The sequence below is a fragment of the Triturus cristatus genome, chromosome 12 (genome assembly GCF_964204655.1).
Source record: "Triturus cristatus chromosome 12, aTriCri1.1, whole genome shotgun sequence".
Classification (NCBI taxonomy): domain Eukaryota; kingdom Metazoa; phylum Chordata; class Amphibia; order Caudata; family Salamandridae; genus Triturus; species Triturus cristatus.
Window position 1 is genome coordinate 65,520,670 of NC_140595.1, and position 23,508 is coordinate 65,544,177.

General features: G+C 45.8%; 1 protein-coding gene across 1 annotated transcript in view; it reads right to left on the reverse strand.

Moving 5' to 3' along the window:
- ZAP70 (zeta chain of T cell receptor associated protein kinase 70) overlaps positions 1-23,508 on the reverse strand; it is a 125,801-nt gene that overhangs the window by 22,791 nt on the left and 79,502 nt on the right. The window contains exons 9-11 of the mRNA XM_085637785.1: positions 22,186-22,366; positions 9,620-9,826; positions 7,508-7,700 (exon numbers count right to left, since the gene is read on the reverse strand). Of these exons, the coding sequence (XP_085493911.1) occupies positions 7,508-7,700; positions 9,620-9,826; positions 22,186-22,366 (581 nt within the window). The remainder of the gene's footprint in view (positions 1-7,507; positions 7,701-9,619; positions 9,827-22,185; positions 22,367-23,508) is intronic.

Below are 23,508 nucleotides of genomic sequence, written 5' to 3' on the forward strand. Positions count from 1 at the left end.
TAGATGCAGAGACCAGAGAGGCTAGACTTTTCTCCTTGTATATCTCCACCAGTCTTTTTCGTGAAACCCTTTGGCAGCCTTGTTCGGGAAGCTCCCATAACTCAGGGAGTCTCAACCGATAAAGTTGTTTCTTTATAAAAGCCAGCCACGGGATTCTATCACACTGGTTCAGATTCATTACGTGAATGAGCTCTTGCCTGTAATGCGCGAGCTCGCCAGTGGACCAGAGCCTGTGCCAGAATCTTAATGGCATTAATTCCAAATCCTCTCCTATAGAGGGAAGGCCCAAATCTAATCTTAGGGGGTATATTTACTATTTTCTTGGCTATTCACAGACTGCAAGTTTAATTTTACTAATAGTAATTTTACAACCGAGGAGCGTCCTCAGTCGAGGAGGGAAAGTCTGCACATAAAACCAGGGGACAGGCCTAACTTTCTATGTGTGGAGTCTCCGCAGCCGTACAATTCCTGTTTTGAAATAAAGCACACCAAATATAATTCCCCCATGGCACTGGCTCAGATTTAGCACTATACAAATCAATAATAATGTTAATAAAATGAATAAAGATGTATTGAATTGTAAGCTGAGGAGCTAGTTATATGTTTTACTTTGCTGTCGAATAGTGATGCTCATCACAGTAGAACTCATTCTCAACTCAGTTGCACAAATGCACAGATCGTCTGTCATTCCTAAAAACGCTGGTGTGTTTTATTGTCCATGGTGTGGGCCCCCATGGCTTTAAGTCAAACAAATGAACAGCCTCTAGTAAGTCCTCAGATCAGAGGGCGACCAGCCCTGGAGGATATTATACAACCATTACAGTGAACAATACCATGATTGAAGCTTGCTATCATGATAACTAGGGCTGGAACTAATCTCTTTTTCGGGTCAGTATCTCCAAACCTCCTGCCCATGGTGCAGGCTTTATCCAGATCAAGGTTAATCAAAGCTGTGGATATGAAACTTAGAGGGGATCAGACAAAAGCTCAGATCGGGTCACCTAGATGTCAGGTTGTAAGGAGGGCACTAGGACCCTGCGGTTTAGACCCCCCCCCCCAACCCCCCCCCCCCATCCACAGTCAGTATACAGGACATTCACTCCTTACATAAGGAAATTGAACAGGAAGGACGGCAAGAGCTGGGACACTCCAACAATGGTTTGAGAAGGAACAGCAAGGACAGATAAAACCTACCCCAGGAGTAAAGGAAAAAGCTAACACAGATTGCTATTTGATTATTGATAAATCAGAACCACACCAGCGTCTCTGAGATCTGTGGCTCTCCACGCGGAACACAACGCTGGTGATGCCAGGTCAATTTATGAGAAGTTGTCCGAAATTAGGCTGGTGGTTGACTGGGATGTGAGCCCTGGTGAAGCAGCAACCACAATCCTTGTCAGGGTGAGGCACAGGCCAACCCTAAATTAACCTGTGCTCCACCCTCTGGTAGCTTGGCACAGAGCATTCAGGCTTAACTTAGAGGCAATGTGTAAAGTACTTGTGCAACACTTTAAACAGTAATAAAATGAAAACACCGCACAAAAAGGATCCCACACCAGAGTAGAACAATAGAGTAATTTTTAATAAATAAAACTAGACTAAAAACAACAAAAATCCAATCAGCAGAACTGGAGTTATGAATCTGCAAAGATTTTAGTGAAAACAACACCAAAAAGCACAAAGGGCCTACTTTGGATATCTGGTCATGCTGGACTGCGTCAAAATCACAAGTTCAGGCCAACCGTGATGAAGCGTAGGTCGGCTATAGTCACCAGATTACTCACGCTGGGAGTTTACCTTCTCAAATCAGCTCCAAGAGACCCATTCACCGTGGAGAGGACCACGAGGAGCAGGGAGAGCTTTATGGGAGGCTGCCAGAGGAGTGCAAACAGCTGGACAGGCGGGATGTATGATGATACAACGCGATCATTTAGATCGCGGTACATTACATCGCTGTTTTACAACGACTTGCGCTGGAGGGCGCTGGACTTAGGAATAGTATGATTTACTATTCCAATTCCAGCCTACGTAACAGTAGGGAAGGTGTTGGAATAGTAAATCACACTATTCCTTAGTCTAGAGCGCCATCCAGCGCAAGTCGTTGTAACGACTTGCGTTGTAAAAACAGCGATGTAAATGTATTGCGGTGTTTTGACAGCATTGTAAAGGTCGTTTTCTGGCCAGGCGTTATGGACGGTCGTTGCTGAAGCTACTCGTTGGCGGTCCCAGCGAGCAGCTGATGCTGTAACGCGACGAGGCTGCTGCTGGAGCTTCGTGTTGACTGGTGACACGGGTGGTGAGGTATTGGCACGAACAGCCTTGTTTGTGGTCGCAAATAGCCCAAAACCTTCAAAACAGCACTCTAAGGCCACACGAAGGGTCAAGGCCCTGAGAGCAGTGATTCATTTGAGCCGGTGGTTTCTGGTGCTCAGCACCAGCACTTAATTGTCAACACCGGCAGTTATGACAGTTTACCACATGATGGTGCTGTCTGTCTCATTTACAGATGAGCACCACAACAGTTCTTTATTAATTTAATATGCATTAACAATTGCTAATACCTGTCTCCCAAGCAAATCTTATAGATTTGGGGGCCTGGAATAGTAAAAATTGTCACACTTGTAGGAGTGTGATGCTTAATATTTGTGTTGGTATTGAAATTGGCAGATATGGCATGGGCAATGAGTAGTGCAAGTTGCAAAGGGCTCCTGACGAGGTCCCTGGCACTTATTATTTTTACAAATTCCGCAGTGCCTGAGGGTCACCACATGGGGCTCAAGAATTCACTTCAGCTGGGACCAGGTGCCGGGGAGCCTTTCATGTCCCTGAGGCTCAGATCAGGAGGCCAGAAGAGACTAGCCTTTGGAGTCACTCTGGTAGCCCTAAGTTCAAGATGAAGTTGCAGGTCCAGTTCTCCTCTGCCAGGCAATAGGACAGCAGGCAGCAGGTCAGCATAGCAGGACAGCAGCAGTCCAGCAGAGTGGCAGTCCTTTTAGCAGCACAGCAGTCCTCCTTCATGGCAGACCGAGAAGTGTTCCGAAGAGTTGGTGTCTGAGGCCCTATTCTTATACCATGGTGCCTTCCTTCTGGAAGGTGGTAGAAGCTTCTAGACAGTGGTTTTGTAGTGTATGAAATTTCCTGACTCCACTGCCCTGGCTCTAAGCGGGCTGCAGTGACGGTGTGGAGATGTTAGGTCCCTTGTCTGAGGGCAGAGCACTCCCTATTCATTTGCAAGTGGGGCTGTGCTCAGCTCCGCCCCCTCATCCTGCCAGCAGATGGCCCATCCAGGCACACCTAATCCCTCTATGGTGTGACTGTCTGGGAGGAATTCACAAAGCCTGTCAGTTACACACAGTCATGTGACCCAAGACAGGTAACAGGCACAAAAGTGCTAAAGGCAAAAAATGCCAATTTTCTATAAGTGGTATTTTCAAAATTGTAATCAAAAACATGACTTTACCATTAAATAGGGGTTTTCATTACAATTCTAAATATGCCAAACATGACATAGCTACCTACTTCCAATTGGAAATTACAGCTAATTAAATGTAATAAGGAATCACCAATGTTATCCTATGGGAGGGGTAGGCTCCACAGTAGTGAAAATAAATTTAGGAATTTTCCCATACCAGAACACGTAAAACTTAAAACATGCCCAACCTTTTAATTACACAGCACCCTGCTCTATGGGCTCCCTAGGGCGTACTTTTGGGGTGACTTATATGTAATAAAAGTAGAGTTTACAGCTTGGCAAGGGGTTAATTCCAAGTCGATATAGCAGTTTAAAACTGCATTCAGGCAGCAGTGTCAAGCCTGGAACATGTTTTAAGGTGCTACTTAATTGGGTGGCACAATATATGCTGCAGGCCCACTGGTAGCATTTAATATACAGGCCCTGGGTATATGGTATACCACTCTACAATTGACTTATAAGTAAATTAAATATGCCGATTGGGTATAAACCAATTTAAGTATGTTTTAGGGGAGTGAGCACAAGCACTAGGGCACTGGTTAGCAGTTCAGCAAAATGGAGGAGAGGCAAAACGTTTGGGTGAAAAGCACCCTATGGCTGACAGGTCTAACAGAAGTAATAACCAACTCATAGTTTAAAATGATAGTAGCAGGGCCCCTGCAAGATGTACTTTTGACAATTGTCCTTCGTAATATGCTAGCGTCTGTAAAGTTTTTTGTTTGCATTGAGCACCAGTGTTATAAGTGGGTTAGTGGCTAAATCCACATTTGCTAAAGCTTTGCTGCACAACACAAAGCGACATGAAAGATACAAAGAATTTACTAACCATTTTAAAGGCACACATGTCCAGCACAAAAGTGCACTGTTCTATGTGGGCGCCTGAGCAAACATATAGGACTAATTTTGATCATTTTGCTAAAAAGCTTATACCTCAGGTAGATAATTAATTCCTGAAGCACTGATACAAAGTTAGTGTGTGCTGATGCTTGCAAATATGTTTTTTTTTTATAGAGCAAATAATTAGTATTCGTGCAAGAATTGCTGTACATAGCCACTGAACAATACTAAATAAGATTATAGACATGTTGGATGGTGAATACGATTTAGTAAGTGTGCTGCAAGATGAGTATTGAATTTGAAAAAAAACCAGACTAAACACACCAGTAAATTTATATTATGTTGGCTTTGGATATCAGAGGCGGTATCTCAGCATAGAGATCAGAACTGCATGTCAAGTGGTAGCCTACCACAGGTAATTTTTAATGAATGTGTTTAGGTAGATATGTTGAGGTATGGCGTAGTGCTTACTCAACATTGTCTTATTATATAAGAATGTTTTAAATTAATAACACAGTACAATTTACAGCACACAGCATTCAAATACAATTACATGCCTCAAATTCTTCTATTCTGTGTTTCATTTTCAAGTGTAGGCCTTAGATCCACCACTGAGGCCATCATTACGAATAACGGTGATATTTATAGCACTTTATAAATAAAGATACCACAGAGTATGTTATTTATCAAGTTAATTAAATACCACCTATTATGAGTTGTTGGGGAATAACATACAGATTCTGGTGTTTAACGCATCAAAATCCACATGATACGGTACATTTTGTATGATTTCCCCCATTATATTTTGGCAGGTTTGACCTGCTGAAATGTAAGGAAGGTTGAGTTATATAACTCATTCGATATATATTGGTTGTGTAAACTGCCTAACAACGCGTAATTCCAACCTGTGAGTAAATAGGGGTTTACACATGGGTCGGAATGAACTTCCCAACTCGTAATCAGGGCCTTGGTGTTGTTCTCTGAAACACAAACACCTTTTTTATGCATGTTTTCTGATACAGGAAGAACCTGTCTTTGGAGCTCATTTTTGATCTGATGCTGCCCCCTTGTGGCACTCAGTTACTCTTGTTGGTGCAGCAATCGGCACACCTACATATACATTTGAAATTAGCGTCTTGTGCCTGGGTCGAGGAAAGGTATGAAACAGGGAGAAAGGCGTCAGGTGTGTTCTGATCCATCAAGTGATTTGTTTTTATTCGGTTGCATCACAAAAGTAATGCAAACCCGGCACGTAGTCGGAAGATTTAGGGGCTTATTTACAAGCCCCTTGCGCCACTTTTGCGTCATTTTTAACATGGGAAACGTGACGCAAAAGTGGCGCAAGGGGCCTGTAAATCTGCCCCCTACTTTCCAATGCAAATCATGATTTGTGTTGGATATTTGCCTAATCTAACGCAAAGTAGCACTATTTGCATCAAAAGGGGGCATACCATAGGTGGTAGGGCTTTGATGCAAATCTCTATCTATAAACATTTGTGGAGAGGGGTTTCTGCCCAAAAATTATGTTTCCTCAAAGAAGCCGTACCAGTGGAGCAACTTTTAAAAGTCTCCACATTTCCATCTTTGCATGCCCTATAGAACAAACATTTTAAGTAGGAAAAATATTAAAGCATCATCATCCTATACCAGAACAAGACCTGTGCTTGACAGTACGAACACACTCGTGCACAATGGTGCAGGGGTGTGTGTGTTGACACATGGCAGCCCCAAAGTGCGCTAGAGCAAGGAGACGAAAACTGCGCCATATCTTTGTAGATATGGGGCTGTTCTGTTCTCCCTTGTGCATGCAATGCTGCACAGCAACTGAGGCATCTGCGCTGTACTGCTTGAAAAATTAGTAAATCTATCAATAAATAGTTAAAGAGCCACATTATTAATTCACACTATTTCTACTGTGCTTTTATGATAAATGGCTGCACACAAAAGGTGACGGATGAAATGTGGAAGTCGCTTGCAGTAGCATTTCAACCCATTGTTTCTTTTCCTACCAAAATACCTCCTACCAGACCCAGCCATATGCAAGCCAGCCATGGTCCTGCTCCATTAGGAGCAGCCCTATCCGAACTGTCAGGCCAGGTTCTTTCTGAACCGAACCACAAGCATCCCAAGTAGGCCTGGGCGGAGCTCGCGGAGTTCTGCTACGTGAAATTCAACGGAGTGGCCCAAAAACTCCGCAAGATTCTGCGGAATTCCACGAGCAGGTGGATCTGCTTAACGCACTTGTTGATGCTACATTTTTGACGCTCGGCAACGCAACAAGTGCGTTTGTGCTCAAAATCACACGCGAATGTTACTCGAGGAGAAAAGCTGCTCGAGGATACAGCAGGATACAGCCACATTCACTGGCGCTCTCTCGCTGTCTTCACAAAAAAGGTGCTGGATGTCGCAGGGCGGCCTAAAACTGTGCTAGTGGCCGGCAAGTCTCGATGGTGCTCGCAGGTTGTCAGCATATCTCGCTGGCTCTTGCGGGCAGCCAGCAAATCTCGCCGGCGTTCGCGAGTGCTTGCAAAAACCCTTCTCGAGTCCGCCAACCAAAAATATATTCCGCTACGGGGTGGAATTTAGAATTTATGGGGAACTCCACGTTCTCCGCAAAGTGAAATTTGATGCCCAGGCCTAATCCCAAGACTGATTTCAGTTTATTTGGGACTCTTCGGGTGCAGCTCGGTTCCAGTTGCACAGTGAGCACAAGACCAACTTCTGGGCATACACATGGCAACTTGTGGTGTTACATCAAACACACAAAAGATGATGGAAGAATGCCCACTGTGCAACTGGAATCAAGCTGCCCTTGACTGACCATAAAGGGAAGAAGAGTAAACACATGGAGGTACTTGCAATTGTATGGATATTAAGAAATAGATAAGGATTACATTTAAAAGTGAGATGCTGATTACTAGAAGGCAGGAATTAGTGAAGGGAGTCACCATAGCTCATCTGCTGTATTCAGATCCGCAAGAGTCAAGATGTATAGATCAGCAACGCCAGAGTGAAGGTCCTGTGTCATTTACACATCACATACATGAACTCCAGACTTCATATTTCATAGCACTGCTGTTTTGACAAATCTGTATTTCTCCGATAGGCCAGTCAATTGCTCCTCCAGCACACCATTCCCTTTCGCCATCATCATTAATACTTTTTACTGGTCATTGTGCAGACAAGATGGACCCTCACCAAGTAGTAGCTGTCATCTGCCCCCAGGGCCTTTGAAAGTCCGAAGTCACTGATCTTGGCATAGTGCTGGTTGACCAGAAGGACATTCCTGGCCGCAAGGTCTCGGTGCACAAAGTTCTTTTCCTCCAGGTATTTCATCCCCATGGCTACCTGGTGCATGAGCTCCACCACGGTGCAGATGGGTATCTGGTCTCTAGAGAGAGAGCAGAGAAGAAGAGAAGTCAAAAGCAGGATAGAGAGGAAGATTTGAATCAACAATGGCACTGCCACCGAGTCTCATTGATCCTATGGATATAAAATGTATGGAAAACTGTTCCATTCTGGAAAGATGGCTCAACGAGTTAACCGCTCACTGCTGTCACAAGTGGGGGGACAACAGGGTGGCAACACCAACACGGCACCCACTCTTCTGAAGTTTGATAAATTGAGTGCCACTAACTAGAACTTTACCACTTGTTTTTTACCGCCCCCCCCCCCCCCCCCAGAAATGGAAACAGAATCCAGGTGCTAAGATCTGTAGATTAAAAATGACTTATTAATGTTTCTATCACACATCTTCTTACAGCTGAATGCCCAGTGTAGCCCTAGGATAGCCGTATTTATTTTAGATTCTGACAATTACCACTGGATATATAAATTAGGGCAAGAAAGCAAAAGACACACAAACGATGGACGGAATACGGAACAAATCAACCACTCAAGAGACCTGGGTTTAATCCATCGTTTTTTTGGTCACCATGCCACCGCAGTATAGACCCAGCCATATGCAAATCAGTCCTGACCCTGTGCCTCATGGGAACAGTCCAGCCCCTGAACTGCCAAGTCAGGTCCTCTCTGAACCAGAAACAAGCGTCCTGGGACCGGTTTCGGGTTATCACTGAGATAGACTAATTACAAGTGTTGCAAAATTTGAATTTGATTAAGTGTGTGCAAATATAAATTTGTTTTGCCTTGATGTCCTGAAAATGTAAAACGTCCCCAGCCTTCCTGGATCTATGTTGGGCGCCACCAATGGATGGATTGTCCACAGCCTGGAAAAAGTTTCCCATGGTATTTGAAGATATTTTAATATTTTGGTTAAGAGATTTTATTTAACACTACCTTACAATTGCTGTCACTAATTCTCTAAGAAGCCCTCATTCTTAAATGAACTAAAAGTGTATGGGTTTTAACCAACAATGTATTCATCAGCTAAATCTCCAGGAGTCGCTTTTGTGGACCCCTCATCCCTCATATCAAGGGAGTTGCACAACCTGATAACTTCCACTGTCACTTTTTAAATCGAACGAAGCACATGTAAGTAGGCGCTTAGTCACTTAAAGTCAGCAACCGATCATCTGGTTTCTGGACTTTGGCAACACCATCCTGGTGAGAGTAACTCTGTCTTATCTTGCTCTCTCAAAGTAGTTCTTCACTGTAGAGCAAGACTGACTTCTTCCACAATGAATATTGGTCACACCTCTACACTCAAGGACTACACTGGATTCCCACCGGGGTGAGAATCATATACCAGAGCCGCAGCACTGCCTGTAAAGAAATTCATCTATCAAAGCCAACTTACCTCACCACCCTTCGAAACAACTCAGATGAACACACTTGCTTTGGAAGTATCTCTCCAGTTGCAAACAGCTAGATCCAAAACCCCGAAGTAATGAACCAACCACGTCCATGAGACATTATGTGCATTTGCAAGGGTATCCGGGCCCTGAGTGTGTTCCTAGCCCTGACTTGGCCGCTTTGGTTAATTGAATAGCCAGGGCTTCAGTATCTTGCAGAATTCCAGAAGAGAGGAGGAGGCTCTGACGTGGAGAAGAAGGTCATTCCACCCTCATTCCACATGTGCTACAACAAAACCTAAACATCTATCATGTGCAGTTTGCCATCACTCCACAGCCTCCTGGCTTGCAGGAAGTCGATAAAACCCAATTTGTTTTCTGGCAGCACCTCAACTGTTACCAATGTTACCATGTAAATGTTACCTACTAATTAATCTTCCTTCTCTTGTTTTTAACAATTTTTTGCATATTATTGATCACCACAAATCACTCAAACGCCTTCTTGGTGCTGTAGCGCTATAGAAAGCTGTTAAACACGTACATAACTAAATCTCACCTCTTCGCGGGCAAGAACTTGTTGAGGGGGCCGCCGCCTGCCATCTCCATCACCAGCATGAGCGACTCCGCCTCGCAGACGCCAATCATCCTCACGATGTACGGGTTGTCCAGCTGGTGCATGATCTTGGCCTCCTTCATCATCTCGTCCTTCACCGCCTTCTCGTTCTCGCTCTTCAGGACCTTGATGGCCACGTCAATTTGCTTCCTGCGAGATGGGACCAAATGAAGGATTGCATGGGAAGCTCTGATGACCAGCGCTCAGCACATGGGACGGTCAAGTATTTACTATATTTTATCAACATTATGAAAATCAAATGTATGTACAGTTTTCTACAAATCAGGAGATCCAAGGAACTGTAGTTTGTATGAATTCTGCTCATGATGAGTTTGACTTCAAACTTGGTTACTGAAAACATTGCAGGCCTGATTCACTCAAATCATAACACTAACTGGACAGAGCCTTCACCCGACACCCCACAAGTTTGAGGGTCTTCCATTCCTTTTCCTGCCCCAGCAAGGTATTTACTGCAGCTCTTGGCGGGAGCAAATCTCTGACTATTTCTTGGCTGGAAAAAGTTGTGAATGGCCTCTGTAGGAAGGTGGAATATTATGAGGGGATGCTGGTTAGGCTTCACTATGCAATACTTTCAAAATACCCCAAAAAATGGTCCTTGATTTCACACTAATAAATCCGTAGCTCAGTCTGGCAGTGTGGCAAAAAGCAGTCAGGCTCTACTAGGGGAACATTTGTTAAGCATTTCAGAGTACATACATGGACGATAAGTAATTGACACAACCCAAAAGAAATCCAACACTAATAGAGAAGACTTTGTCTTAATTTAGACACCAAAATGAATGAGATCAGATACATATAACCAGAGTTGGGGATTATAGAAGAGGACATAGATCACAGCAATTCACTACTGCAGAACTATTGCATTGTGGTCAATGGGAAAAAGTGGTAGTGACAATTGGTCACTTACAGGTGGAGATGCGTGGAACCCAAGGAGGGTAAAGGTGATGCGGGTCCTAGGACCAAGCCAAGACATTAAGTTCGATTTTACTTGGCTCGAGAAGCCTGGGTGCAGAGATGTCCTGGCGGTCCTTGCTGCTAAAGTGGGTGAGTCGCGGGAGAGCTGGTTTTACCACTTACACAGTGCTGGTGGGGAACAGGTTAAAAAAAGTCGACAACAAAGAAACGCGTTACTTACCTGTAATAGCAGTTATCCAGTATTGGTGTCTTTCATAGATTCACATGCCTGAATCATTCCCCGTCGTCGAGACGGGAGCCTCCGGTACATAAAAAAGTAATGTCCTATAGACATACATAGAGAAAAATAGGCCTAAGGGCCTCCCCTTAGTCGCCTATCCTAGTCCTTATGTAAAAAGGACCAAACTCTTAGAGCCAGCCAATCGGCTGTCGCCTCCCTCTAGAACCTTCCTGGCAGGAGCCTCAGTCCCTCAGATAGCAAGCTAGGTAGGCGTAATATAGTTAGAGAGAGACGTGAGTCCTTCCAGGGGAGGCGGGAGGGTTGCATGTGAATCTATGAAAGACACCAATACTGGATAACTGCTGTTACAGGTAAGTAACGCGTTTCTTATCCAGTATTAGGGGTGTCTTTCATAGATTCACATGCCTGAATCAGAGTAGTTAGCAATACATTATGCACATTTCTGATGTAACATGCCATATAGTTATTTTAGATAATACACATATTACCATATCAGTTTGAAACATTGGCATACGTCAAAACAGTAAATCAGTATAGAATGTGCATACCAGGATGGCGGGATGTTGGAAGGCTCACCTCACTGGAATAGATGGCGAAGCACCGCCTGGCCCACTGCCGCATCCTTCATAAGTTCGGCATCTAGGCAGTAGTGTCTGGAGAAGGTATGCGGTGACTTCCACGTCGCCGCTCTACAGATGTCCAAAATCGGCACTCCAGCGAACAGCGCTGCTGATGTGGACATCGCTCTGGTGGAGTGTGCTTCCACCCTGTCTCGCAAAGGCCGTCCGGCCCCGTCATGGCAGAATGCTATTGCTGAGGAGATCCACCTTGAGATGCTCTGTTTTGTTAGAGGCATACCCAACCTTGGCCTACTGTAGGCCACAAATAGCTGTGATGACTTCCTGAAGCTCTTTGTTTTGTCTATGTAAAACTTAAGACACCTTTTGAGGTCCAGAGAGTGGAGCGTCCTTTCTGCTGCCGTGGTAGGGTTTGCAAAGAAGGAACGTAGAACCACCGGCTCGTTGAGGTGAAAGTCTGAAGGTACTTTTGGTATGAACTTGGGATTTGTCCTCAGCACCACTCTGTCCTGTTTGAACTGCATGAAGGGTTCCTGAATGGAGAGAGCTTGTAGCTCGCTGACCCTCCTGGCAGATGTTAGAGCGAGCAACAGAGCCGTTTTCCATGAGATGTACTTGATGGAAGCTCGATGAATGGGCTCAAAAGGGTGCTTCATGAGTTGGTTAAGGACCAAGTTGAGGTGCCACGTCGGTGGGACCCGTCTAGGTCTTGGGAAGGACCTATATAGTCCCTTGAGGAACTGTTTGATAAGCCTATTGGACCAGAGAGACGGGCCTTTGTAAGTCCTGGTAAAACGTGAAATGGCCGCCAGATGCACCTTTATGGATGCATGCGCCAATCCCGACTGTGCCAAGTGTAGTAGATATGGCAATATCTGTTCAGGTGTGATAGGGAGTGGTCTCAGGCCTTTCTCTAAACACCATACGCAGAAGCGTTTCCATTTGAGAGAGTAGGTTTTGTTGGTACTGTCCGCCCTCGCTTTTGCTAGCACGTCCCTGCAGTCCTGCGGGATGTTTAAATGACAGGACTCTCTGTGCTCAGGAGCCAGGCCGATAACCTGAGCGATTGCAGGTTCGGGAATTGCACCTGCCCATTGGACATTGTCAGCAGGTTCGGGTGCTGTTTCAGACGAATCGGTGTCCTGATGGAGAGGCGATGAAGGTCCGAGAACCAGTGCTGCCTCGGCCAGAACGGGGCAATTAGGATCAGGGTACAAGGCTCCGCCTTCATCTTCCTGAGGACCCTGGAAATCATCGGGAACGGCGGAAAAGCGTACGCAAATACGCTGAACCAGCCTATGGAAAAGGCATTTCCGAGCGACCTTGGTTGGGGATGCCAGCTTGCGTAGCTTGGGCATTTGGCGTTCTCCCTGGTGGCAAACAGGTCGATTCCTGGGACTCCCCATTCTGAGAATACGTGCGTTAGCGAATTCTCGTCGAGCTCCCATTCGTGGGAGAGGGATTTCTGCCTGCTTAGGGCGTCTGCAATGGTGTTGTCCTTGCCCGGGACATAGTCCGCTCTGAGAGTGATCCCATGGAGAACAAGCCAGTTCCAGATCTTTTGCGATTCGCGTGATAGAGTGAGCGAACGCGTTCCTCCCTGTTTGTTTAGATAGTGCATCGTCGTGGTGTTGTCCGTTCTGACGAGCACCTGGGAGTTCTGGATGCGTGGTAAAAAGGCTTGCAGCGCTAGATACACAGCCCTCAACTCCAGAAGATTGATATGGAGATGTTGCTCCTGATCTGACCATTTGCCACTTACTCGGAGGTCCTGAAGGACAGCTCCCCAGCCCGCCAGAGATGCATCGGTGGTGATCACCAGTGGCGCTGCTGGAAGCAGGAACGGCAGTCCTATAGACAGATTCCTGTAATCTTTCCACCATTCGAGGCTCTTGGATATTCGCGGTGTTATCCTCACAATGTCTTCGAACGAACCCGTACTCTGAGTCCACTGGTTCGTGAGGGCTTCTTGCAATGGACGCATCCGAAGCCTGCAGTGAGGGATGAGGAGTATACAAGAAGACATCATTCCTAGGAGTGATTTGAAGGTGCGAACCCTTAGGGACTTCCTTGATGCCACCGCCGTGGCCAGAGATATTATCTTGTTTTTTCTTTCTTCTGAAGGAAATGCCCTCGCGCATTCCGTATTCAAGGTCGCCCCGAGGAAGGTGATGCTTATTGTTGGGGACATATAGGATTTCTGAAGATTGAGAGTCAATCCTAGATGTGGGAAAAGATTGGTACAGGCGTTGGAGGATTTGGTTGCGCCTGCAGCTGTGGGTGCCTTTACCAGCCAGTCGTCGAGGTAGGGGAAGACTTGGTGACCCATTTGACGCAGGAAAGCTGCCACAGGAGAAAGGCACTTGGTGAAAATCCGCGGAGCGGATTTGAGGCCAAACGGCAGGACCTTGAATTGGTAGTGCTGTCCTGCCACCTCGAAACGTAGAAACTTTCTGTGCCCCCTGAGTATCGGGATGTGATAGTAGGCATCCTGAAGATCCAAGGATGTCATGAAATCTCCTTTTTCTAGAATGCCTAGTATTTCTTAGAGCGTCACCATCCTGAACGACTGACTCTTCAGGAAAGAGTTGAGTGCCCTGAGATCTAGAATGGGCCTCCACTTCTTTTCTTTCTTGCGTATCAGAAAGAAGCGGGAATAGAATCCTTTCTCCCTCTGAGCCGATGGAACCCGCTCGATCGCTCCTTTCTTCAACATCTCCGATATTTCCCGGAGTAGCAGTCGCAGATGTTTGTGTGGGAACCTGCGGGGAGGGGTTGCAGGTGGGATGGTGGTAAATTCTAGGGAATGGCCGAATCTTAGTAGTTGGAGTACCCAGCGATCCGTGGTGATGAGGCGCCAATTTTCCAGGAAATGGGTCAATTTTCCTCCAATCTTTGATGAGGGAGATAGTAGCTGGACTGGCTGGAGTAACTGGTCACTGGCGTCCGCCGGTGCCCCTCTTCTGGTTCTTACCCCTGAAGTTAGATCTTCCATAAGAAGACTGCCGACCTTGTTGCTGCTTCTGCTGGAACTGGGTCTTATTCTGGAAAGAATACGAGGACCTATTCTGGTAGGATCCTCTGTAGGAGGACTGGCCTCTAGATTTGTTGCCCCGAAAGGACTGATTCCTTGCCTGCAAGGTTCCAAGCGCTCTAGCCGTGTCAGTGTCCTTCTTGATAGCTTGGAGCGCCTCGTCGATTTTATCTCCGAAAAGATGTTGTCCGTCGAAGGGCATGTCCAGCACCTTCGTCTGCACTTCCTGCCTGAACGATGTTGCCTTCAGCCATCCCTGCCGGCGCAGGACTGCAGCCCCAGCCAGTTGACGAAAGCCTGTCATGGCCACATCTATGGCACAATCAATGATCTCGGCAGCCGAGGTTTGGCCCTCAGAAAGTAGTGCCTTGACCTCCTCCTGCACTGCGCTCGGCAGCTCCGCTAAATATGGGGCTATATCCTCCCAAAGTTGGCGGTTATAACGCCCTAACAGGGCTATGGAATTGGCCACCTTGATGGTCATTGCCGAAGTGGTCGAAAACCTTTTGCCAATTGTGTCCAATTTTCTGCCCTCCTTGTCCGGTGGGGCTGACAGAGGAGAGGAAGGGTTACGAGAGTTCTTCTGGGCCGCTTGGGTCACGACCGAATCCGGTTTCGGGTGTCCATTAAGGCAAGCTGGCGCCGTGGATGGAGCCTTGTACTTTTTATCCAGGCGTGGAACAACCGCAGGTACGGAAGCCGGCGTCAGCATTAGTTTCTTTCCCTGGTCCCAGAGAAAGTCAATAATTGGGATTGACTTCGTCGTCTTCTTCGTCTGCTCCTTGAAGTCATGCAAGAAGCACTCAGTCTCCGTCGATTCCATGACCATATGAAACCGCGTCGCTGCTCGTTCAACTATCTTATGAAAACCGCCAATATCCACTGGCGGTGAATCAGCTTGGCGCGGTTGTGGGGAAGCTGGGGAGGATGCCACATACTCCTCCTCCTCATCCTGGTCCGTTTGGTCTCCCTGGACCTCCCCCTCTTCCATCTCCTCAGCCTCCTCATCCGATGACTCTATCACCTGAGGTGGCAGTTTCTCATGGCAGACCTGAGTAGCTGGTCGTGATTGCTTTGGGGCTGCCGGTGGTGGATTTGTAGTAGGCACTGGGCCCCCTGTGTCCAGTGCTGGCGATTCCGGGAAACGTTGCTTGTAGTCCCGGATAAGGTATTTGAGGTCATTAACAATCGACAGGGGAAGGCATACCATCGGGGTGACCTCCGTGCGAACCTGTTCCCGGACGGGGCGGTCCTGCCCGCTCATTTCCTCCTGTTCCTCGTCCGTGCTCTGACATTTGACGTACAGCTCAGAAGGGGAAGTAGCCTGATCAAAGAGCTCTTCTTCCGACTCCTCACTCTGAAGAATCTCCATAGGCAAATTGGTTTGCACCTTACTTGGAGACGTCGTTTCCGGTGTAATCTGTGTTCTGGTCAGTTTGCCAGATCCAGAACCCTGTACAGGAACCCCTGCTGACTTCCGTGCTGTTGTTAACGGCGGTAGGGCCATAGACGACATTCCTACTAGTTCGGATTTCAGCCCTGGCTCAGAAATACCCATGGACGACGACGATGTTCTCGTCGACGATACCGTCGTCGACGGCATGGCCTTCGCCGACGGTGTCCCCGTTGACGATATTTTCCTCGTCGACGATGTCTTCGTCGACGATGCGCTCGTCGACGATTCATTTGCCGTCGACGACGACCTTCGTCGTCGATTCCTTCGACATCGACATCTTCGTCGACGATCCCTTCGTCGTCGATGCCTTCGTCGTCGACGCCCTCGTCGTCGACATCTTCGTCGTCGACTCTTCCGTCGACGGGGGGCTCCTCATCGACGATGTCGTCGTCGACGGGACAATCTTCGTCGTCGACGATGACTTAGACGTCGACGACGGTTTTAGCAGAATAACAGACGAAATAGGTGTACCTGCTGACGACGATGAAGGGGTGGTCGTCGTCGACGAGAAGACTGACGACGCTGTCGTTGTGGACACGGTTGTCGTCGCTGTGGAGACATGACCTGGTGCCCTTTTTTGCGCTGAGGAAGGTGTCGCAAGTTTGCTGGCAGACAGGGTAGGCTTCTTAAAAGTTAGAGAGTCCTTGTCAGACACTGAAGATTTTGAAGATCTTGCCTCTGAAGACTTCTTGTGTGTCTTCATAGGAGGAGCGTCTGAGGGGCCAGGAGATGTCACTCTCGGCCTCTTCAGGGAGACTTCAGAGGTTCCGGAAAAGCTCGCCTCTGAGGATACCACACTCTCCCTGTCCTTGAGCCTGTCCAGCCAGATAAGCAGACGACCCTCTCTGTCTCTCAAGGTCTTGTGAGGGAAAGACCCACATATTTTACAGTCCTTAGGCACGTGGTCAGGATAAAGGCAATATAAGCAGAGGTCATGCTTGTCGTCCACATGTAGCCTCTTCTTCCCACATGAAGAGCAGGCCCTGAAAAGGGCTTTCTTCTGGGATTCAGACATGCCAGGAGTTGTAGAAGAAATAAACACTCACTGCAGCAATAAGAGGCCTGAAGTGATCTGCGTTCAAGTCCTTGAAGAAGAAAGTCACCAAAAAAAAGTGAACAATCTGGTTAGAAAGAAATCCTGAGGAGAACTCAGGCTGGAGACTCCCTAGCACAACGTGCGGTAGAAAATCTGAGGGACTGAGGCTCCTGCCAGGAAGGTTCTAGAGGGAGGCGACAGCCGATTGGCTGGCTCTAAGAGTTTGGTCCTTTTTACATAAGGACTAGGATAGGCGACTAAGGGGAGGCCCTTAGGCCTATTTTTCTCTATGTATGTCTATAGGACATTACTTTTTTATGTACCGGAGGCTCCCGTCTCGACGACGGGGAATGATTCAGGCATGTGAATCTATGAAAGACACCCCTAATACTGGATAAGCCACTGCTGACAATGGATGAAGATTTTGCTGAGTTCCCTCGAGGTGCAGCATCGAGTAAAGGGGTATTTGCTTGACTGGGGACCAACAAGTTCACACCTCCTAGCAGGGGGTCAAAGTCCTGTCTTGGAAGGGCGGTTGGCACCCAGAGCACAGGAAAGGCTGGGGCAAACAGGTGTGCAACATCTAAGGTAGCCACCTGGGTGCATGCTATACCTTCCTCGACACGAGATTCATATCAGGGGTGATGAGGCACGTTGTTTGATACCCAACATGAGATATTTAGGCAGCACCCTAATGGAGCTGGCAACCTCTGGTTTGCTCGGGTGCTAGTCCATGTTATCCTATGGGTTATCTATCACTTATAGCGTCCTTAAATGGTAAAGGCTACTATATGGACATATAAGCTTGCACTTACATTTTCATATCTTTAATTTAATACATCCTACCTCCTGGGCTCAGGAGGCCTTCCTTAGGGGTGACTGGAATATATTAAAAATAGTGCATTGACTTTGCCACACATGATGTGTTCAAAGTTGAGTTCAAGCAGTTTTCACTGCTCTTGCAGTCCACAGTGGCAGGCCTGCTGTCAGTGGTTTACTTGGGTCACTCAGGGTGGCACTAACAGTGCTTGAGGCCCTGGTGAATACTTTCACTCCCATACCCTGGGTGCCTACCACTGGTAGCATATACTAGGGACTTATAAGGGGGTTAAAGGCCTTCGTTATTAAGGGGCTATCAATTCACACATTTCAGTTTTACAAAGAGAGCACTGGCACTGGGTGTGGGTTAGCAGGCTTCAGTGCACTGTCAGAGTCGAAAACCAGTATCTAGTAGTCCAAATGGGGGCAATAAGTGGGGGGCATCTTCAAAACTGCCTCTTTTCTTACAGCCTCACATTGACATGCTGTTGTTCACAACCTCTCAAGTATTAACCTCCCTTAAAACTTGAAGTCCCCAAGTTTTGCACAGCCTTAACTCCCGCAGAATATTACAAAAGCATGGAGTTTTAATCTCAGGCATAAAATGATTTACATGTGCGAGGTCAAACATTGCAAATAGCTTGCACTCCATAATCCCTCCATGTGCACTCATAAATTTGACTTACGAATGGAAATAGATTTGAATTGAGCCCTGTGTCTTTAACAAAATTTCATTATTTTCAGTGATACTTTTTATTATTATGTCTACAAGTGTTTATAAATAAGGTATGAAATATTTCCCTATCAGTAATATATGAAACTGTTTTAGAAGCTGACAAGTATTAAAGTTGAGCCGGCTTGATTACCCATGAAATAGAAAGTTGACCCTACAGCAGATCCTCTCTACTAGCTAGGCAACACTGGGCATCTGAGCAAAAGAGTCAGCTGTAAACGGCGCCTGGAGGAGCCATGCAGTTCTCTGTCTCTCGCTCATTATATCGTTGCGGATTCCTGCTTATTTTATTTTTACAAATGCAAGCTATTTTGGGCGGGGACTGCAGGGATCATTCTCTGGCATCATGCCATTGCTGGGGACTATATTTTAAGCACCATTAACTCTTTTACTATTCTCACTTCCTGTGCTTTATTTGAGCCGGTGGTTTCTGGAGCTTGGCACCAGCATTTCATTGTCAACACCGGCGCTTGTGACAGTCTGCCACAAGGTGGCGATGTCTGACTAATTTAGAGATGACCACAACAACAAATAATTATTATTTCAATATTCATTCAAAATGACTATCACCTGTCGGCCGAGCCATTCTTATAGCTTTGGGGGCCTGAAATAGTCCGAATTGTCACACCTGTAGGAGTGAGATGGCTGGTAGTTGTGTTGTTGCTATCATTGGCAGCATGGCAGAGGCAATGTGTGGTGCAAGCTGCAGTGGCCTCTTGACGAGAGTCCTGGCACTTATTTTTATTGCAAATTAAATACTGCTCACTTCCTACCTGGTGCCAGCCCTGCTGGGACCTAGAGCATTGTAGTTGAGGGACGCTAAGGCTGAGCAGCGGAGTGAGCACATGAGGAGCAGTAGGTGTTGTTGATCCAGGGCTCAAAAAGGCTGTTTCCCAAAGGCATTTATGAGTTTGTGAAGTAGTACTGTAGGAAAAGGCCTCTTCATAGCAGCTGCTTTGCTTCCAGTATCTCCACTAACTTTCCGCCCTAATGTTTTTCCATTGAGCAAAGATCTTTTGTAATGAGAAATCACATAAACCCAAAAACATTGGGGCTGGCCAACCAGGGCAAAGTGTTTGCTAAAGTGGATCTGTACCTAGCCAAGATGTCCAGTTTGGGTCTTGTGGGGGCACGCTGTTCTGAATCATTGACTGGAGATCCAGGACGACCACAATCACTGTACCCTACATCTTAACCACTCTGACTTCTCCAACCCATCTTAGTAAGAACGAAATAGATGTTGCCCCCAGGATGCAGGAACAAGAGGATGGGAGAGGCCTCTGGGAACCAAGAAATCTAAATCCAGCTAGGTCAGAAATCTCACAGGAAAAAAAACATCTTAAGGGAGATGCCACCTGTGACTTCCTAAAAGAGGGCCAGGATCCCAACATTGGAAAGGCCGTCTGGCATAGATGGGAATATACCTGGAAGGTTATAGACAAAGGGAGCTTTGTCATCACCAGGGAAGACAAACCAGAATCATGGATGTCTCAGAAGGCTCCAAAGTAGACACTGGTGGCATGGATGAGCTCCAAGGCTGGACAAGGTGATGGTTATGACCTCAGATCTGAAAAGGATGAGGAGATAGGCAATCCGGGAGTGGGTAACAGACTTAATCATTTTAGAGTGCGAGCATGCAAACCTCCAGAGAACCTTATAAATTAATAAAGCCCAAAGGAAGGCCTGTTCGCTGTTCAAAATAGTTGTGGATTCCTATGTTTCCATTTAAAGTTCCAAACCAAAACCAAACATTGCATCCCTAAATATCCAGTCTTGTCGTGGGTTCAGCTATGGAACGTACAATTGCGAGAAAATCGGCACTTTACGCCTTTGAGAGCACTTTAATTTAATTACTTTAACTAGGCTCGGTATTAAAACGTCGATTTCGGGCAACGAGACCACTCCCAGAACACTTTGTTTTGTTGTGTTTCTAGCCTTGTAGCCCATACTTGGGACAAAAAGTTTGCACTTTTAAAGCACCTTAATGCACAGCACTTTAACCTTGTTTGTCATTGAAATGTAGAGAGATCTATTTCCGATTCTTTTCAAACCGTTGCCTTCTTAAACTGCCATTTTATATGTCTGGTCATCAGTTATTATTTGTCTGCAGATCACTTTTTTTCTCTGTCAATTACTGTTTAAAAAAAACCAAAGTAGGTCCTTTCATTTTTAACATTTCTTTTTTGACAAGAGATCCTACAGGGTCTCAGCCATGCTCATATGTGCTGTTTTGTTCCTCCCATTTTTTTTTATATTTGGTGTTCCCATTCTGTTTCCTGTTTGTCAGACCCTGTTCAGGGTAGGGCCGCAGCAAAGAAAGTGGCAAATGGGCTACAACTGAGATAGTTAGGGTTGTTTGTCCCTGGTGTCCTACGGTCTAACCTACCATGGCTGGGCAAAACAAGCTGCCACAGCCTTTCTGGGAGGTAGCGTGGGGGCTGAAACTCAGGCTGCAAACAGATAACAGAAACAATAACTTTATATATTTATTTATTTTATTTATTTAATGCGATTTTATATAGCGCGAACATTACCCGAAGGTGTCAGAGCGCTTTACAAAAGAACCAGTTGCGTTACATAAGGACTTTGGATTACATGAGTTACATAAGAGATATAAACAGGAAAAGAATTGCAAATGTACAAGTGGAGCGAAAGGAGGGGAAAAAGTGCAAATGTACAAGTTCCAAAGTCACTCAAGGAAGAGATACAAACAGATAAACTCTAAAATCACATAATAATGGTAGTAAGTACAAAGGTCTACGACATATACTAGTGGTTGGAGTTATATATACAAGTGGAGTGAAAGGAGGGAAAAATTGCAAATGTACAAGCTGTAAAGTCACTCAAGGAAGAGATACACACAGATAAACTCTAAAATCACATAGGAATGATAGTAAGTACAAAGGTCTACTACATATACTAGTGGTTAGAGATGAATATATATACACTTTCTATCCTGTCCATGCCTTAGCTAAAAGAGAAGTACTTTACAGCCACAGCAAAACTAAATCCTAAAGAAATAAACATGACTCTGCAAGCAACTACATTTCTTGGTGGTAACCTGTAGCTCAGTTTGTTCAGATCTTGATCAAAAGAGAGCACTCTGGAAATCCTTTATCTCCTAAACTTACACTCCAAACTTTTTGAGTTCAAGATACAGTCCCTCAGTTTTTGATTTCAGGCCTCATGTTACCTGTTTGCTGATAACAGGAGTTACAGCAATGTTGGATTCATTGGCCTACTCAAAATTAAGGCTTCTGACTACAGTAATGTGGTCTATGCAAAGCTGACAACTGCCTTGATAAGAAATGTTCAGACATTTTATTTTTGCCAAACATATTTCTCCCAATCTCATTTAACCACACTGTTAGCCAGTTAGATTCTGCATCCTATGCAAGATAGTCTTTATGGATGGTAAACAGGATGAGGATAATACAAAACAAAAATAATATACCCGAATTCTGAGCAATACATGTGGTTTGATTACTTAGATTCTTACTTTGGGATGGTTGAATTTGATTTTTCACCAAAAGCTATTAATGTCAGCTCTCCAAATGTTAACCCTGAAACAACTCAAACTGAACTTCTGAAGCTGAGCTTTCTAACTGCACAAAGTGTTGAGAGGTTCTGTCTACTGTCCAAGTCATGCAATAATGACCCATCAATTGGTACTTACTTCTTCATCCTGTAAACCCCTTTCTTGACACTGCCAAAGTTGCCGGCTCCGAGCTCCACCTCATCGATCATCAAATATTCCCTCTTCAGGAAGAGCTTTCGATCCTTCAGCTCATCAGGATCACTGTACGGGCTTTCATAGACCATGGTATCCATGGGCAAAATGCGAGTTTTTGCACCTCCTGGCAGGATGGAAGCATTGGAAATGGAAAGACAAGGTTTGACAAGAGTAGGTTTTTTACTACTTAAAGCATGAACACCAGTTACAAATGTTTGTTAATTGCAATTTTAAATCCTTAATACCTGTTGTGTAACAGTCAGTCTTTTTTTGTGTAGAATTACTGAGGATTCAAGATTCAGACAGCATGGTGAGTGACTGAAGAAATAGAAGAAAGGAACGCGTTACTTACCTGTAACTGCGGTTATCCAGTATTGGTATCTTTCATAGATTCACATGCCTGAATCATTCCCAGTCGTCGGGATGGGAGTCACCGGTAAATAACAAAGCAATGTCCAGAAGACATAGAGTAACAGGCCCCAAAGGGCCCTAGCTTAGCAAGCTATCCACGTCCTTATGTAAAAAGGACCAAAGTTTGGCCAGTAGCCAATCAGCTAGCACCACCCTCTAGAACCCTCCTGGAAGGAGCTCTAGTCCCTCAGATTTCCGTAAGCACAGTGCTAAGTAGTTGTATCACTGAGAGATCCAAGAGAGCCCTTCCAGGGGAGGGGGGTGGGTTGCATGTGAATCTATGAAAGATACCAATACTGGATAACCGCAGTTACAGGTAAGTAACGCGTTCCTTATCCATCCAGTATTAGAGTATCTTTCATAGATTCACATGCCTGAATCAGAATAGTAAGCAATACAAAGCACATTTCGGCAGGTACAGTAAATATACAGTCACTAGATAATAACATATCCATGTGAAAGATAAAGTATCAGAGAACCATGACTCAGGTAATGTAAACATAACAGTGCGAAATGTGCGTAAAGAGACCAGGATGCGGGCTGAAAAAAGGAAAGGGCTCACCTTTATTGAAATAGATGACGGAGTACCGCTTGCCCCACTGCAGCATCCTTCATGATGTCCATGTCCAGGCAGTAATGCCTGGTGAATGTATGCGGCGTCTTCCATGTGGCCGCTCTACAAATGTCCACAATGGGCACTCCTGCAAACAGTGCCATGGAAGTAGACATCGCCCTTGTGGAATGGGCACGAACTGCTGATTGCAGTGGACGTCCTGCCTGTTGGTGACAGAAGGTGATGGCTGAAGAGATCCAGCGGAAGATACTCTGTTTGGTGAGCGGAAGCCCTTTTCTAGG